Genomic DNA, 19,200 nt, shown 5'->3' with positions numbered 1-19,200 from the left:
GCTTCAGCACAGTACTTGGCAATCCATTTAGAGCTAGAACTCAACTGGTTTACACAAACTAATTTATATTTCCTGCAGTTTATGTATAAAAAATGGTTCTAGTGCAAAATGTAAAAGTGATCTTATCATCATGATTTTAACACATGGATGCCAATTATAGAAAAAGATGATTAGAAAAGGTACTCTGTGCAATTTCTTTTAGTTATCTTAAAATATACAAGTTACTCTTTTACCTACCATGCTCCAAATCACTCAGCTTCTGCAAATCGGTACAGGGAAACGTTACCACTGATTTCTTTTTATGTGGAGTCCATGCAATTGAGGCCAGATTCAAGATTAAGGGGATCTCATGTCTATCATTTTTTGGAGAACGATCATTTTGGAATAACACATTTACAGTATTCCTAAGAAATGTTAATTTTATTATTATTACTATTATCAGGGTGTATTTTAGTTTTTGTTCAGAGTAGAGGTACTGGATTGTTGTTTATGTGTCTGAACAAAAATGTTTACAGTTACGGTCAACATTATTGGCACCCTTGAATATTTTTTACATCATGTACAATATCATGAGAAATAATTTGAAATGTACCTACTTTTTATTTTCAGAATATTTTAATGGGATGACCAAAGGTATTCAACAAAAAAATGCCTTCTGTCAACTGACATGTAGTTATTTCACAGAAGAAATAACAAAATAGGACCAGGACAGCATTAACCTTCCCTAATATTTGGTTGTGTGACCCATGGCAACAATAACAGCCATCGATTGTTTCTTGTAGCCGTCTATAAGCTTCTTACACCTGACTGCTAGCAGTTTCTCTCACTCTTCTATTGCAGTTTATTCAACTTCTGGAATGTGCCAAAGATTCCTAATGGTAGATTTCAACTGTTTCCAAAAGTTTTCAATGAGATTGAAATCAGGAATCATTGACGGACAATCTAAAACAGACAATTTTGCCAAAAAGATTGTGGTTTCACTAGGTTCGTTTTGGCAAAGATCAGTCGTGCCTCTTTATAGTTTGCTTTCAGCAGTGGGTTCCAACATGTCCTTCAACTATAAAGCCCTTCTTGGTTTAGAGTGCAGCATATGGGACTGGTTGAAACAATCACTCCAGGTTGCTCCAGGTCAGCCTTTAGCTGTGTAAATGTCTTACTTACAGTGGTGTTTTTTTCCCAGTTTGCACAGACCTTCGAAGACTTCTCTGATCAGTTTTCCTCGTGCCTCCACATCATGGAAGGTTCAATGAGCAGCAAACGTCTTAATAACATTGCAAAATGTTGAAAAAGGAACGCAAAGGTCTTTGGAGATGGTGCCAATAATTGTTTTTAAGGCATTGTTTCCTTATTTATATTTTCTTAATTGTTATTGTTTTATGCGGTGTTCTGTATCACATCTACGAATGTATAAAGGCCAAAATGGTTCACTACACTTATTTTATACACACATATATTGTACACGATGTAGAAAATGTTCAAGGGTGCCGTATCCGTATGTTTTCTCGTAATGATTATTAGCTTGTATCTCTGATGTAGCAACATGATGTCGCTAACAGCTACCCCTAGGTATGTGAAATGGGTATAACCATTGGACTACTGAAATGTAGAGACCAGGACAATGCAAACAGCTTCATTGAGGTTCCTAGTCATTACAGATGACCTGGAAAGAGCAAGAATACTCAAGGCCATGACTGCCTTATAGGAGCCCTGAGTCCTAAGCTGATGGGAGTGTAACTGCCAGGTACTCACATGTTGCCAAACGCAAGGACATGCACACAACTCTGCCACTGAAAAATAAATAGGTATGTATGCCAAGTGGAGGTCTTGTTACAGGGCCTTTACTGAGATACACGGCCAGAACCACAGCTGCCAAAGGTTTTTTAAAAAAAAACAAAAAAAACAAATCCTGTGTTGGTCTATGATATGCGAGACACACATCTGTTGCGTGTTCAAGGATGTCTGCTAGGATGTGCTACAACAATGGAAAATTATTTTGTAACATTCAATTTGGCTCATTTCCCAGACTGTGATGACCATTAGGATTTAGGTGAACCATCTGCATAAATTCAGGGGCTCAATATTTAACACACAACTATGAACATTTCATAAAATGAATGTCATTGAGCAAGGCATTGAGGAGAATTGTCTCTTCTTACACAGGAGTGGAAATTTAATCTGGGAGGATAAGCATGAGCCTAAAACATACCTCCAATTTTAAGATGGACAGTCCAGATTTTCATGCAGTCTTTCACAGGCAGTGGGGATCGTGGGCCAGTTAAAGATATCGGAGGATCTACCCTGACTGACCACTAGGCTGTTAAAGCAAACCGGGCCTCTGCTTTTGCAGCACAGACTTCATGCACAGCTTTCGCATGACTGCCTTGAAATGCATTAAAGTTGAGCATCGCAATATGATGTCATACCCCAGCATTCTATTTCGATATATTGTTAGGTGGTTGGATGAGTAGTTTAGATGGTCTATCATGCCCCCATAAAGGTAACCCTAGGTTAGACACCTGAAATGTTGGGGGGAGGGGATATATGCTGATTTTGTTGGGGTGGAGAAAAAAATAGGACTTAATGGGGGCCCTGCCCACCCCATAATGGCCCACATGCATTTTACTTAATCCTACCCACACCAACACACTTGTTTTGCTCATGACCCATCCATCATATGCTGAGGACCTTTCTGAAAAGCACTTTTAGAGCACAGGAGTTCTTAGAATGTAAACATGGACCTGGTTAGCCAAACACTACTCTAAATGAGCAGAGAAAGCTTCAACCAGACAAAAGGCTCTTTACGAAATAAAATATAAAAAACCCTAATCAGCGGTATAACTAAATTACTCAAAAAACAGGGTATACTTGAAAATGAAAAATGAAAATTGGATGATTAAATATAATATCTCTAATACTCACTGACAGACAAGAAAGAAGATTAGACCTCTGTTCACTAAAACATGAGTTTGCGGGTAATTTGCACAAAACTAAAACATTCCAAATCTCTGATTGAACTTTACATTACGAAGGTCCAGCCCCATTGAGCTTGTCCTGCAGCCAGAAGTGAGCTGGTTTTGCATAATGTAAAGTTAAAGATGCTGTTACACCTTAGTTGGCCTAGGGTGAGAGATCCAGGTAGATGGCAGCTCCCCTGCCGCAAATCCGAGGGCAGATCAACCTTTTGGGCGATCAGTCCCTTGGTGTTCTGATGCTCAATGGGTGGGTTACAAGAGAGATCTCCCCAACCAATCCATTTACACATTAACATATGCATTGCCGTTAAGTCATAATGAGCCGTGATATGTCATATCCCGACGCTCCACAGCAAAGACAGCTGTGAAGGGGTAGCTGGGGCAGCTGCCCTGGGTCAGACCTAGCACAGCATCCAAGGAACATTACTGGTTCCACCTAATATGCACAGTTTATAATTTGTAACTAAGTAAAAGTATAAGAAACATAACTAGGACTGTTGACTGCCCAAAGCTTTCCTTGAAATAATTCTTTAATCATATAAAATTTGTAATTTTTGCCAAAAAAAAATGTCATGTGACACAAAAGTTAGTTTTTTTTCTTAAAGGTGATTTAAACCTTTGAAGGGAAGAATACAATGAAACCTTCTAGAGTATATTTGTCTAAGTGGGACAAAAGCTTTAAGTCAGCGATAATTCTTGAATGCTAGTCTACTGATTCACTCATACATTGTATAGTGGTCACCTGCACTTTTATGTGGGAGAAAATCACCAGGACTGCCCCCCCATAATGCATTGTGAATGTGATGTGAGCAGTGTACAGAACAAACCTCAGTTACATGGAATATAGTTGCAATATTGTATCAATGTGATTTAAACGGATCTATTATATCATTTTTAGTTTCTTGGTGTGATTTGTCAAATATCATTCAAGCTGTAACAGGCAAACACCAACAAAGATGATTTAATTGTGACAGGTTTCATATATTCCATAATCACAGACATTTTTGGTTTAACTCAGTGATTTATTTTTTGCTTTGAAAATAACAGTCGTTTCACAGTTCATACAGGGAAAAGAAATAATTTCGGTGCGCTAAGCTAGTCTCAGGCTCAAATAATACAAATGTGTAATACGAGGCCTACCAAACAGGTGTAAGTATGCTGCAAGAATATACACACTATATTGCACAACATACGTTTCACAGTTCATAGCAGGGCTTTGCAAATCTAGTATTCCAGCTGTCTGGCTGAGTGTCATGGAAGTTACGGTCCTCATATTCAGCCATAAGCCACAGCAGATGGATGCCCTTACAAAAAATTACTGCACTTTTTCTGAAATGAAAAAAACTGCAATACTGCACTTTTACTGCATTTGTACTTCACTGTACTGCAGTATTACTGCACATTTACCGCACTTTTTTTTTTATATTGCAAACCTGCAGTTGTACTTCAATGTACTGTAGCTTTATTGCATTTGTACTTCCGTACAAAAATAACTGTAGTAAAACTGCAGTACAGTGAAGTACAAATGCAGTAAAAGTGCAGTATTACAGTTTTTTCATGTCCAGATTACTTCAGAAAAACTGCAGTAATTTTTTCGTAAGGGTGTTACTAAAGCCAGTCAGCCGCTCAGAAAAGCTTTATGGATCTTAATTTAAAAAAAAATTAAATAAAAACAGATATGTTGGGCAATTTATGCCTACCTTTCTGATTTACAAACATTGGCACCATTAGGATCCAATTCCGAAGCTATGCCTTGTAGCCAGGTCCACAGGAAGGCTAGAAGCTGCAGTTTTCGCATTGTCCTTGGCATATTCAGCACCTTCTCATAAGTCTTATCAGGTATAAGAGCCGAGGGTAAATTTAGGTATAACAGGGAAAAGGTTGAGCCGAGATTCTTCCACCATATTCACATCGCTGGATGCGATTTCCCCCACCAAAGCCGCGTGTGAATGCCCTACTGGATCAGCTTCTTTCTTGATTTTTTTCCTGAGGAAGTTGAGAGGTGGGTGCACAATTCCTGCCATTGAATCCAAAACTGTGGGAGGGGGAATAGTGACATACAGGAACTGAATATAATAAGGAAGGTGACCACAGACGATTTCTCAATACACTGATATTCCTGGGGCCATGGCCAAGCTGTGTGTGCACAATGATTGAGGCTTCATGGGACGCAACCAAGTTTATTGGGGGGGGGGGGGAAACCATGTTCTAACACTGGAAATAGCACCATTATATATCTGGAAATACAATTCAATAGTGGGGTGTATTAACCAAACCAGGAATGTTTCAACACCCTGTATTATTAAGGGCCAACCTCTCCTATTGAAAGGGCTGAACTGGCCTTGCAAAATGTATAGTTAATGTGGGGAGATCTTATGTAAGATACATAAAACAGACGAAGGGTCAACAATTCAAATTTTGAATGGCTATATAATGAACTATATGGCATCAACTACAACATCCTGGCTGGAGAAGCTCACGCAAGTTGGCCCTTCATACTAAGTAATATGATATTTTGTAGTATATTAATGAATACTGAATAATCGATGGAGGGACAAAAAAAAAAAACTTGCCAAAGATAGCCCTTTGTAATGGGGCAAGCATAGTAAATATACCACTGTTGATTTTAGTCCACAATCTGTGGTTAGTAAAAAAGGAAATGAAAAACATTATACTAAACTTGCGTATAAAAAGAAAAACAATAAACCTCACTGAGACCGCATCCTGGCACTGAAAGGGTACAAGGCTGGGTAGATCCAGGATGGAAGACTACTTTTGTAACCGGTCACAATACAAGTCACTTTTTAACTGCATGTTCCTATGATTGTCAAACTGCCTGCTTGTCCTTGTCAGGGTTTATAGCCCTGAGCACTCAGCAGTTTTCTAGGAAGCACCTTTTTCCTGAATAGATCAAATGATAAAGCTGGGTCTTCCTGACAGTAACTTGTGTTTTCAGCTTGGCACAAAAGAAAATGCCTCTGATCACCCCTGTCTGGGAAGCATGGATTGTGAAACGGAGATTCTAAAACGACGCAGGCAGTTACTGCACTGAATAGCAGGGGAATTAAAGGAAAGGGGGGGGGGGGGGGGGAGAAAAAAAAATTAAAAACAGAACACACAAGTCAAAATGTAGTATAAAGAAATATGTCTGCAGAACTTATCCTGTAACTGACCAATAAATTGACCCATGGAAATAAACAAAAAGAAAGGTAAAACTAATTGTTATAGTTCCAATTTTACTGCTGATAAGGACAAAATATATATCTTGGTTTATGAGTAAAAAGTACAATTTGAAAAGTGGCTAATAATAAATGTAAAAAAAAAATAAATAAGTTTTATAAATCCAGTTGAAAACCAGGGGACTGCATGGACCTTTAGGCCTGCAAAGCAAGTAAAGCCAAGTCCCTACCCGGCCCCAAGCTGCACTGGTCCCGGCATAAGATTTCGGGCTAACCTGGCCAGTCTGCCTCCAACGACCGCAAACCATGGAATCAGAAAGCTTTAGAAGCCAACGACATGGTTATACCTTGTGATCCAACCATCTTAACTTGTTCCCATCATCATTTAATGTTATTGCTCCCCTATGGCAGCAGGGGGTTCACAGAGCCGTTATATGGATCTGGGTTGGGTGAGAAAGGAGATATTTCATATTACTTTTGCCGTTAATCTCCGTATCCATGGGGTAAATAAAGTCCCTGATATCTAAATAAAAACTACAAACTGATTGACAGACAAACTCAAAATCTGCAGGTAGTTTTAGTAATTAAATATATAGTTGTGCTAAAACCTATGAAATGCTTGTGGAATCTTTAATGCTAGATGGGAGGGAGACCACCCATTTATTATATTAGTGACCTAAAACATTTGGACATTTCTTAGTGAGATAAGATTTTGTTTGTTTTTCTCCTTTACTAGGCTTGTTTTATGACTGCATTAAGAAAAGAAAAACAAAACAAAACAAAACAAAAAAACCAAAGAACATGCATTGCAATTGTTTTATTTCTTTTTAAACATCTGATATTTTAAGTACACTAGAAATTAGATATATATGTTTATATATTACAACAAACACTTGCAAAAATAGTCTCTATACATAGTTAATTTTTGTTTTTTTAAAAATCACTTTTTATTATAAAAAGGGATATATACTGAATAAAATAGTGTTAGAAAAATATATTTGAGCTCAATCTCAAGGGATAATATACACTTTTCACAGATTGGAGTAGCAGACACAGGGGAGCAGAAATCTATATGTTACAATTAAATAAGATCAGTCGTCACAAATTCAAAATCAGGCGACGTCTCAGCACCTGAGAACACCAACTGTACAGGTTAATTACAGAGAGCCCGGGAGGTATTCCCACAAGAAAAATAACCTTCAACAAAACCTCATACGATTCAATCATTCTCACAATCGGCTCCTTCTTCTTTCTGCACCAGTGTGAGCTCCTTGGGGTTAATGATTTCCCAGGTTCCTGCATCTATGGTAGGTTTGCCATACCACATCCCAAACCTTTAGGAGAAACAAAACAGGAGAACAATTGTCATTTGTTCTAATACGGGAGATTGTTAATAAAGGAATCTAAATTCATACTGGTGTCACATCAGAAATATTTCCAAACATTCAAATATTATTCTTAAACTCAACATATCAGCCAAAAGTTAGCAATGTCTCGATGCTACACGAAGCACAAATCAATGAGCGTAATGCAACGAGATACCTAATGCTAATACAAGGCTTTATAATGCTAATACAAGGCATTTTAATATACAATGATTAAAATGCAACGCTACTGTTTTGTGACCCATTATGGCTTGTACAAGCGTAGCGCAAATTGTTTCTCAGTGAGGAAGTATCAGTAATGTATTCCTGAGTATTTAGGTGTGATATCCTCTGGGACTTCAGATACTCTTTCAAGCAAGTAACAGGATCTTTAAGCCTTCCATTGACATTCTAACATTTTGTATGCAGTAAAATGCATTGAAGTCCAAGCTAGATGGACAACCATATGGCTGATGTGAAAATAGTGCTGGAGTGGCCCTTCAAGTGGGGGTACACCACCTCACAAAAAAGTACTTGCTACCAAGTCTAGGTCATGTTGTATTAAATTAGCTTTATTGTTAAAAAAAAAAAAAAAAAAAGTTTTCTCCAATTTGGGAAAGTTACAGAAATGAGTGGGCCTGACATCTGAAGGTGAGATGTTCTATCCATTTACAGTCACCGCTCATAAAGGCATCTCATGATAGACAGCACAGTGCTTGTCTAAACACCCAACTACCACCAGAGGTCAGCACTGGACCAGATTACTGGGACGGGGACAGATGCAGGTCATTCACGCAGTTATTACAAATATATAAAGCGAGCAATTGCCTGAAACAAACCGATACATTTAAGTCAAGTGCATGATAGACATGGAGCCAAAATTTCAATATATTAGATGTTTAAATATCCTCAGTGTAGCATACGGATTCACGCCTAGCAAAGCTCTTGGAGATGGTTCTTTAATAACAAGGACGTCTAAAACAAGACCAGCAATCAAACTTGTGTAATTGAAAAGCCAGGAAGATTACAATTAATTATTAGGTGTCAATCTTCAATCAAATAACAGTAGTCAATCTTCACAGCGGGGCGAACAAACACATAGGAGCAAGAAATACAGGCAATAGTGTGATATTGTAAAAACAATAAAGCACCTGTATTAGTGCGGGTATTATTGCACTCGCATATCCATACAGAAAACAGGCTATGAAGAGTAAAAAAAGAGTCGGGTGAAACGGAAAAAAAAAAAAAAAAAAGGATATATTCTCTCAACGCGTTTCACCGGCTTCCTCAGGACTTGCCCGTTTATAACAGATAGCAGCTCTGTATCAACCTTGTAGATTCCAGTGAATCTAATACAAGAACAATTACAAATTGGAAGCCTCCTGAGGAAGCTGGTGAAACGCGTTGAGAGAATATATCCTTGGAGAAGACTCTTGTAAGGGCAATACTCTATCAGTCTTGTGATACTGTGATATTGTTTGTTGTTTTTAGAAGCAAAGAATTAGAGACTAATGATGCGCCCCACCGTGAAGATCGACTACTGTTTTGAGTGCTGGAGGAGCACTTTTTTTTTTGGGTGCTGCCACTCTAGGAGAGCATTTACATACATACTCACTCGTGGCGTGTTTGCTTTTGCTGTGATCACTCAAGTAACATTTACAAATAAATAAAGAGGTTCAAATAAACTTACAAGCTCTTTATTTTTGAATCTGAGGGTTTGGAGTCAACACAGTCAGTGCCTGCCTCTTGTGGCCATGAATTTTCTTCATCGTCACTGCAGAAAAAAAACAATTTGGTATGTTAAAGTTTGCGTGACTATTATCAGAAGGCTATAGCGTGGAGTTATTACCTTATATTAAATAACTAACGACAACTCGGACATTAATACAAAATAATCATCATCATATTACATTGATGTCAAAATGATTAAGAAACACGTAGCACACCAAGCCATAGTTTCACCAGCCATGGATGCATCAAACGTTGGAGCATTTGTCAGAGGGAAATCGGACCTGCTTGTTGGAGACTCTACAATTCCAAGCATCTTGGCTTTGATCTTCTTTCGCTGCTTCCTTATTGCAGATTTCAACCCACATAATAAGAGGCCTGGGATCCTTTCATCATTCAGCAACTCCCTGAAACCCAGAGAAAGATGCAAGGTCAGCCATCAATGGAGGAGCAGTGTACCCAACGGCAAATTATATTAGAAAGGTACAGTGTGATATTACATTTGATTATATACATCTCTACAACAAGGAAATTCAGGGCCGCTAGGGCGCTGAATGCAATATATTATAAATATTATACATACTGCAGTCCTGTTAGCCTGCTATTTGAGTTAAGGGACATATTGCTGCGTTGTTAATTTGTGCTGCTCAACAAAAAATACGACTTTTAAACCTCTTTACAGTTTTTCCGTCAGAAGATAGGTCAGGGTATCAGTAAACGTTATTACGTGCTAACAAAGTACGGTAAAGGTCACATGACTATTTAGAAAGAGGAGGAAAGAAATAAGACATTTTTATTAATAAGAAATTTGCGCATGCAGTTACTTCATGACACAGAGAATAGAACGCAGTCACCTCTGGTAATACTGCAGCTCCTCATTTACAAGAAACAGGTTTGTCTTCAGTTCGTTTCTTTCTTGTACAATCTGCTTAACATCTTCTTTTGTGAAGCACGGCTGACTTGATAGAGCTTCTCCTTTTGGTTCCTGATCAACACAAACTTCTGTTGTGTTCTGTATTAATAAATAAAATAATAAATAATTCAAACAAAATCAGCGCCATCGTATTCCGCAGTGCTGTATAATGGGTTAACAGGACATAAGTAGTGTATAAATACGCTTGTGCATTCGGATTTGTATGAATTGCTGATTTACGGAATACTGTTAAATTCTGTGATTCATACGCAGCCCTGAAAAGAGGCCAGGCTCCCCATGAATGGGATGAAACCAAAAGCTCAGAATTTTCATTTGAAAGTCATGGACCTACATTCACTCGCACTCAGTTAAAGCGAGGGCAAAATGGCGGAGCTTTTAGTGACATCCTCTCCCCAATTGGATATGGGCGAGGACGTCACTACAAGTGCTGCTGTTTTGGCGGAAGTTCCCGGAGGGTTACATCCACTGAGATGCAAACGAAGATAGAAAATAGAAGATGCGCAATCGCTCATCAGAAAATGTAGAGAAACATTTAGAGAGCATGAGAGAGAAGGTAAATGAGAGCGCGAGTGAATGTGGGCAACAGATTTCTTCCCGATTTAAAAACGCACCTGAAAACGAACCCCCCAAAAATTGTCCAAATCATTTTTGGCCCATTTGCACATGCCTAGTGTATAACATCATAACAATTCTTAGCCACACGCTTCCCTGTATGAAACAGTAGGGGATTCTCAGACAATTTAAAAAACGAACCCCCCCCCCCCCAAAAAAGGGCATGTCTGCTACTTAACGGTCGCGAGGACTAGACAGAGAAAAGCACCTTTACTCATTATAAAGTAGTCAAAACAAGCGGAGCGGAAAATTGTGTCAAACAGATATATAAAAAAAGTACCTATCATAAAACTTAATCACGAGAATGATAACTGGATTCAAATAAAGACATAAAATATATATAAAAAAATTCCTTTTTACGTGCCAGGCTACAACCCTTCATGAAGCCACAGTTTGCAGCAGCCATAAAGCGGTTGTACAAACATTAAATATGCCCCATTTCTGACCTTGCTGTTCATGGCTTTTACCTGTCCACACGACACATACCATATTATCGTCCGGGATGCCGAAGGGCACGTCGCTCCCACGTGAGAGTCTCTCGAGTTCTTTAACCTTTTCCTGCAGAACATTTTCCACGTCGGTTTTTCTTTGTAGAGAGCTTCGGAGCTGAGCCTGGAGGACGGCTAGTTTACGCCGCAGGTCTTCGTTCATTTTCATGAAACGGTCCAACTGTTCCTGTAGCTGGGGAGAAAAAAAAAAGCACACAGCCTGTGTTTATCAAACTCTGAACACGTACCATTTTACCACTAACTTCGAAATAAAAGCTTGTGCCATGTCTGCCTGCAGAGCTCTAAGTCACCGTTTCCTAGATATGTAAAGGGGATCATATCGCAGCCACGGGAAATAAAAAAGCACCAGTAGATCATTGCTGTAAGCAGGAATTATTTTGCCTGGCTAACCACGGCACCATTACGCCTGGGTAATATTCAAGCACTCTGAGAAGAGCGGATACACAGAACACAAGCAATGCTTGGGAAATCTTGAAATCACTTCTTGAAAAAGCACCGCAAATGAGATTCTAATCCGGAAGAATCTTAAACATTATTGGACTAAGGCAATGTCAATAATTTGGCATTTGGAAGGTTTTTTTCTGCTGTGGAGTCCATGTTAGACACGCATGCTGCACTGGAGCAATAAATCTTGGTTTTCAAGGCTCTAAGTTTCGGGGCACACAGAAATACATCTAATGAGCGGCCTCTATCCTGTGGGTTATTGAGATTCTCTATAGTTTTGTCGCATTTCTTACCGCTTCCGAATCCTTGGTCTTCTGCACATTCTCATGAGTCAACGCTCGGATCTGGTCTCTCTGATTATCCACTATTTTCTTCAATTTCAGCATCAAATCTCGCTCTTCTCTTGCAGCACATTCTGAATGAAAACCATAAATTCAAATGTAAAAGTATTTGTTTCAAAGCCGTCACAATCCAGGGATATTATAGAGATCATCAAGGAAGAACTAATAACCAAGTGTTCTGAGGGCAATAGGTCTGCACCAAAGCAGATAAAAATCCAAATCCAACTTCTCCTTGGAATAACGGGGCCCAACACATTTCAGCCGTGTCTGGTGCAGATCCCTAAATCCATGATCAGTTAAACATGTATAATGCTTATACAATTTGTAAATTACATCTCAGCTTTGGGCATTATTTAATATTTATCCCACCGCATAACTAGGTTAAGTGACATTATTTTGAAGCGTGTAAATGGCTGGATAAGTATTAAAAGAAATAACAAAAAAAACCACCATGAGCAAGAGAAATGGAAAACCTTCATCTCAGCTCGTCCTTAAACTTTTAAATGTTAAAAAAAATATATAATATATATATATATATATATATATATATCTCTATCTATCTATCTATCTATCTGAAAGGCTATGCTGCCACAGAAGTGGAAAGAATGCAGGAAAGAATGGTATATGTTGTTTTTTTTTCTCTTAGCAAATCACCTTTAAGCAGTAAGTGATCATTATTATTACGAGGACACAAATGTAATTTAAATCGTTAACAATGCATCCAGTTCTGTATCAATAATTAAATGTCCTCCGAGAACCAACAGATGTATGTCTAAGCTTGGTCATGATTTATTTATTTATCTGGCACTCTAGTTCTTTGGGGGGGGGGGCGGCGGATAGTTCTTCAATGACAGCCATTACCTTCCAGAGATTTGGACTCTGCCAGCTGCCCTAACAACTTTTGGTTCTCCTCTGTGAGCTGGGAAAGCTGGTTTTGCAGATCATGCTCTTTCCTTTGGGCTTCAAGAAGCTTCTGCTCGAGATCCTAATTTAAAGAGACAAAAGAGGGGAATTACTTTAATATACCAAGTAGATGTACCAAACGTTAATACCATCACCACCTTAAAGGAGCTGTTCCACCTGGGAGGGGGGGGGCTCTTAAAATTTCCCCAGATAAGTTCAGTATCTTGTAGAGCAGGGGTGTCCAACCTGCGGCCCTCCAGCTGCTGCAGGACTACATCTCCCATAATGCTCTTTCAGCTAAGGGGCTGGCTGAGGAGGATGGGAGATGTAGTCCTGCAGCAGCTGGAGGGCCACAGGTTGGACACCCCTGATAGAGAGATGTTGAAGAGACCTGTCTAAGATTCTGTTTTTCACCTTAATGCTCCCTCTCTCTTAAAAAAACTGTGCTTAAAAGTTTATTGAAATACAAAAGTTGACTGGAGTTCTGTCATTCCTACAAAGCCCTGCCCTATGTATTTCATCACCGCAGTCTGGCTGCCTACAGCCACTAGACTGTGAGCTCGTTTGAGCAGGGCCCTCCTCACCTGTTGTCTCTGGTAGTCAATTTGTTATGTTACATTCTACTTATTATGTCCTGTCCACCCATTGTACAGCGCTACAGAATTTGATGGCACTATATAAAATAAATAATAATTATTATTATAACTAATACTAGCCATTTCATGCCCAAGCATATGAAACGGCAAAGCTTTACAGATCCTAAGACGCGGTGATTGCCAGTGATGTAGAGTGAGCGTGACTGAGTGAGGTGTTTTGTGTGATCGCTGTAAGGGACTGAGGTCTGTTTAACCCGTTCAGGCCCAGGATTTTTGTTTTTATTAATACTATTGGCTTACGGGTTTGGAGGTAGTGCAAGGGCCTAAGGGGTGCAAATTGGTTAAACTAGAAGACCCTAAACGTAATGCCCTTTCTGTGATGTCAGAGACGGCAGGCTGAGCAGTGAAGACACATGGGATCAGGAGGCCCTGCTGAAATATCTTCAACAAGAAAATAGAACAGTGTTATTGTAAAATTCTATGGTATAAATATAAGTAAAAGTTAGGGGGAAGCCTATGTCAAACAGCATCTTCCAGTAGTAATGAGCTAAGCAACCAGGGCTCCTGTACAACACCTTCCATTTAGATGAAGCGTGAGGGTAAGCAGGTAGTGTTACAGAGAGCATCTAAACCCTTGTTTACATCCGCCTTGAATATTTGAACACGTGTGACATCTTGGAAACCACAATTCACTGAGGATTTCCAGGATTCCACAAGTAGATTAGAGCAAAAAAACGGATGGAGGCATCAGGCGTAAAAGATGATTGCTAAATCGAGGGATAACAGACCAAGGGAAACGGCCTAGATTTTAGACTAAACAAGACGGAAACAAAGGAAGGAACGGCAGGTTAATTTTGAAGCGAAGTGATTTTTCTTGGCATGTATTAAATACCATTACTCTCTGACTGAAGATTGATTTAAGAGCACACAGCTAGCAGAACAAACATTAACCCTGATCTCTACTGGTCAACGAGGAAAAATAGCCCAACGTATGAGCACAGACTACAGTGACTGATAAGAAAAGCATGACCGCTATAAAACTCATGGACTTTGCCAAAAGATGAAAAACTACACAACGACAACAACAACAACATTTTAACTAACAGTATCGATGATGATTCAGTTCTCAAAAGAGAAACAGCCAGGAAAGCCCAAAACAAATAAAACTAAGATAAACAGGCTGATGAATGACTGCCTTACGTCTGTAAAGCACAAGAACAAGAGACCTTAGGAGGAAGCTAAGCGCGTTATTTGTTCTTGTTTTCCAAAGGAAAGGCAGGTATGCAAAGTACCTCTTACAGGCTATAAGACGGGGGAATCCACAAAAAGCTTCAGATTCCTCGCGTAGGACAAATATATATATTATATATATATAAAAAAATATAAATAGACTTGTTTCTCCTGCGAATTTGTCTAATGAAAGCATAAGTCTGGTATCTCAATGAACAGAACGCCTATGCCGGTTCAGACACCTGCTTCTGCGACTTGCTTGAAAGGTCTTGAGAGGCTCAGCTTCTAGCAGGTGACATGGAACATGACCGGCAGCTATTTATAACACAGAATCCTAAAGTTCATGGAGAGAAACTAATAACACCAAAATACCCGTTACAAAAACAAACAAAAAAAACACGTATTTTATTTCTTTACAGTATCACAACCTCATGCTGACGAGTCCCATGAAGGACGAAACAGCTGTCCATGAGTGGTGATCTGGCTATTGTACCTCTTCCCGAGTTTTGTCTAAAGGCTGTCTTGTACAGCGGGCAGTTACTTTCAAGGGATCCATGTATAAAGTGGATATAGAGGCAAAGGTGATAATTGTTAACCTTATTTGCATTTGCCTACCCAGAATCCCTTGTGGTTGTCAAAGCATCATGAGATTTCTGAGGGAAAAAACAAGCCTTCTGGCTTGTCTGGTGTCTGTAGATGAGTGTTTAATACTTCCACTATTTCTTTACATAAAGAGAAAAAAGAAGATTTAAAAAAAAAGTCCTACTTCAGGTTGATTGTTTTAATTTTCTTTGGGAGGAGAATAAACTTCTACTTGGTTCCATATGAGACAGCAATACTCATTCTGATCCTAAGAACGGGAAGTTGAAGGGGGCTTCTCATGTAACATCAGATAAAAATAGTTTGTTTGGCAAAAATTAAAATTCTTACAAATAGCCGACCAAGTCTATGGAGGGAAAGACTTTGTTAGCATCGCCATAAAGTATCAGCTTGGTGTGGTGCGCAGGCAAAGTCACCCAAAAGATCTTATGATGATTTTAATCAAGAAACACCACTGAAAATGTTTATTCAGTATCTAGAGCTGAAACTTTCAGTACTTGTTTAGAATGGATTTCTGCCAGTATTTCACACTGTGATACGTGTTTTAAAGTGATGGGTTAACTTTTACAATGGCCGGTAAAAACAGTACGAGGTTGACAAAGCTTTTCAAATCCAAAGCTGGCAGCCACCAAAACTTTTAGGGCTACGTGCTTGTCAGCCATACGCTATGTATAATACATTGCTTATTATACATAATTACCAAGAGTACACCCAGCAGGTAGCTGCCTCACTACTCAAACATCCCACAATAAAGCACTTTGACAATGCCTTGCTTGGCATCATAGGGGTTGTAGTTTGACAACATTTATGAAGCTGCCTGTAACGTCTGAATGCAGGACATATCCTGAAGAATATTCTTCCATATCTACGATTGATACAAACCCTTCATGGCCCAATTACTTGTTCGTAGCCCTAATCTCAAAGTGAAAATGAGCCTTTAACACCAGTTAGTATCAGAGCCTAACGGACTTTTCTACGTGCAAGCAGGGTGCGTTTCTGATAGAACGTGGGAATTTCCCATGTAAACAAAGTGATCTTGCATACAGTATGCGATTCAATTGTATTTAACAAGCAGACAGCATTGTTTACACATACACACAAATGAGAAGGAGTTAGCAGCAGAGCTGCAGTTTCATTTTGGTAACCAATTTACGGTATGGGGTGCAAAGCGCAGCGAGCTCCTGTTCAAAGAATAGCTCTTCTGTATAAGGCATGCATTATACAGGGCCAGCCATTCTTGCCAAGATATTTTACGTGGATGGTTCATAATACATAGTGAATTCAGGGTGATGAAACCACATCTCTTCTACCAACTCACACTTTAGAGAATAAGCCCTAGAGATTAAGGCCGCCTTCCATCGATAGCCCTTGGTATTTAAACAGTACAGTTACTCTACATTAAAAGAACCCTCCTGTAGAAAACCAGTCTAGATAATTAATAGGCCTCTCACTCATGGGGAACATCCAGGAAGGAATCGAGATCAATAATCACGATTAATTCAAGAACGGGTGTTTCTTTATATGCAATCTGATAACAGTGTCAATAGTTAGTCAATTTACCTAAAACAACCTTATTCACCAGTAATCATTTATGAATAATTCCAGAAACATGAAAATGTATGAACCTTTAATCTGATTTTTTGGCATGAGTGATACGTGGCTGGTACCGCTAAAAAGTTTTTACCCATTTTCTGATTTTCTCCATAGATTTTTCGTAATCGTGCTCAGATCATTTTGTGTGTTGTAGTAATACATAGAAGCAATTAGGGAGGACGCCAATATTTGTTTTTCTATGTTCTGTTCTGGCCCAGGGTCCAAGTGTCAGGTCTGAAAACCCAACCCCAACCCATCAAAAGGGAATATTAGGGTCATGGGTTGGAAGACCTTGTGAAACCTACTTTTGGACCAGGCCTGCCCAACACAATTCTGGCAAATGTTGGCCATTTCCATCAGGACACAAGGTCCCAAAGCCACATCATGCCAGATTCAAAAAGACATCCCTGAATGCAGTCTGGAAATTCCTACTGTCATGCTGATCAAATGCATGTTCCTGGGTGTGACCCACATGCCAAAATCTCATTAAAGAAGGAGCCTAGTACACCACCCGGCGATGGGCTGGCGTCCTATGTGTCAGCTAAGGCCAGTGTTCATGGCAGCAGCAAGGCGCTACTACTCTCCAACATGACTACGGATGCTCATCTAATATACAGAACAGTGCTCTGTAGACAGAGGAGTCAAAAGTGGAACTTTTTGGATGACAGGGACCCAGCTATGCCTGGTGACAGCCAAATACTACATTAACAAACTTCATACCAATGGTGGTGGTTTCAGCATCATGGTTTTGGGGTGATTTACTGCATCAGGACCCAGACAAGCTGCCATCATACAAAGAACTGGAAATTCTACTCTGCTGTCCGTCCACCTTCAACAAGCATGCAGGTGCCTCGAACGCAACATGCCTGACCATGCTCAGTGTATTAACATCCAGCCCACGGCAGTGTGAGCCCACTTCACGGCCCACGTACCAGTAGAGAAAAGAAGGTCCGGTTAATACAATAGTTTTTATCTAAACATTTTGGGAAAGATATTGTGAACAAGGATCTTCAAATTGTATAGATTACCCAAACGGGATCTTGTCCTCACAGGAATGGCAGGTCCACTTTAAAGGGACAGTTTAATGTTCAGGAGACCTCAACAGAGAGGAATGCTTTTTTAAAGCGCTTCACATGCGCATATTAAAAATAAAATAAAGGAATTACGTGCTTTATGGAGAAGCTGCAGCTCCCCACCTCCTTAAATCAACGCAAGGAAAGCACTTGTACTGAAAAAATTAACCCCAGGGAGCTCCAGCGCTGGCTCAGCGAATGTCACAGGGGCCTTTCAGCTGTCATATACATTAAAGTGCATAGGATGGCCAGAGTATCCCTTTAAAGAAGTGTATAAGGTACATGCCTATGTTTTAACCAACGGGATCCAATGTGATGTATAAAACAGTTATACATGATATAAAATGTAATTAGATTTATTGATGAATATTAACAAGCCCGAGCATCCATTGTACATTAATAGCCGTGTACGGTCTGCATACAAGAACATAAGACACAGCCTGAACCGGGACGGATAACCGAAAGGAACATAGGATTGGAACGCTAACGGGTGGGAAACCGAAAGGAAAGTATTCCGTGCGGTTACATTCGGTCTACTGTTACGTCCGGTCTAATACCTCGGCACTGCGCTGCAGAATATGTTGGCGCTATATGGCTTTTCTAAAACAACCCATTACAGTGTGAAGCAAAAAAGTGTCAAAAGAGGATATTAGCGGCCAAAGGCACGGCATGCTGTCTATTAGTGTCCCTGGCACCGAACCAGACACTGTGCGCAGGCTCCCTGATCAGCAATACTCCAATGTAAATGTTTTAACCCCGCTCCCGCTCACCGGAGCAGTGCGCTCCTCCTTGGCGATCTGCATGCTCTGCACGGCTCGGATCAGCAGCTCTTTCTCCGGGAAGCTCCGCTCCCTCCCGGAGTCCACGTAAGTCTCCAATAACTCGAGCACCCGCACCACTTGAGGTACGACCCCTGACACCGAATCCGGACCATACTGCTCCGTTAACGTCTTTAGCTCAGAGCCGAGGCACACGGCCATATGGTACACGTCCTGTACCGACAACGACCCCGGGGCCTTTAACCACACAGGCTCCGGCACGTCCATGCTTACGCGGGGTAGACAGTCCTCTAATACGGGGGCAGCCAGCTGTCATGTGAGAGTCATCTAAGGAAAACCACGC

General features: G+C 40.0%; 1 protein-coding gene across 1 annotated transcript; it reads right to left on the bottom strand.

Annotated features, from left to right (window-relative positions):
- Positions 1-7,370: 7,370 nt before the first annotated feature.
- Positions 7,371-19,124, bottom strand: RILP (Rab interacting lysosomal protein). Its single transcript, XM_089494450.1, has 9 exons — positions 18,849-19,124; positions 18,516-18,518; positions 12,945-13,068; positions 12,036-12,157; positions 11,276-11,470; positions 10,098-10,255; positions 9,528-9,650; positions 9,206-9,289; positions 7,371-7,485 (listed from the first exon to the last, which is right to left on the bottom strand). The coding sequence occupies exons 1-9, from the start codon at positions 19,122-19,124 to the stop codon at positions 7,371-7,373; spliced, it is 1,200 nt and encodes a 399-aa protein (XP_089350576.1).
- Between the last annotated feature and the right edge of the window lie 76 nt (positions 19,125-19,200).

The sequence above is a fragment of the Sceloporus occidentalis genome, unplaced genomic scaffold (genome assembly GCF_023333645.1).
Source record: "Sceloporus occidentalis isolate IW3139 unplaced genomic scaffold, rSceOcc1.0.p SCAF_72, whole genome shotgun sequence".
NCBI classification, from domain to species: Eukaryota; Metazoa; Chordata; class Lepidosauria; order Squamata; family Phrynosomatidae; genus Sceloporus; species Sceloporus occidentalis.
This window is presented reverse-complemented; position numbering and strand designations above follow the sequence as displayed.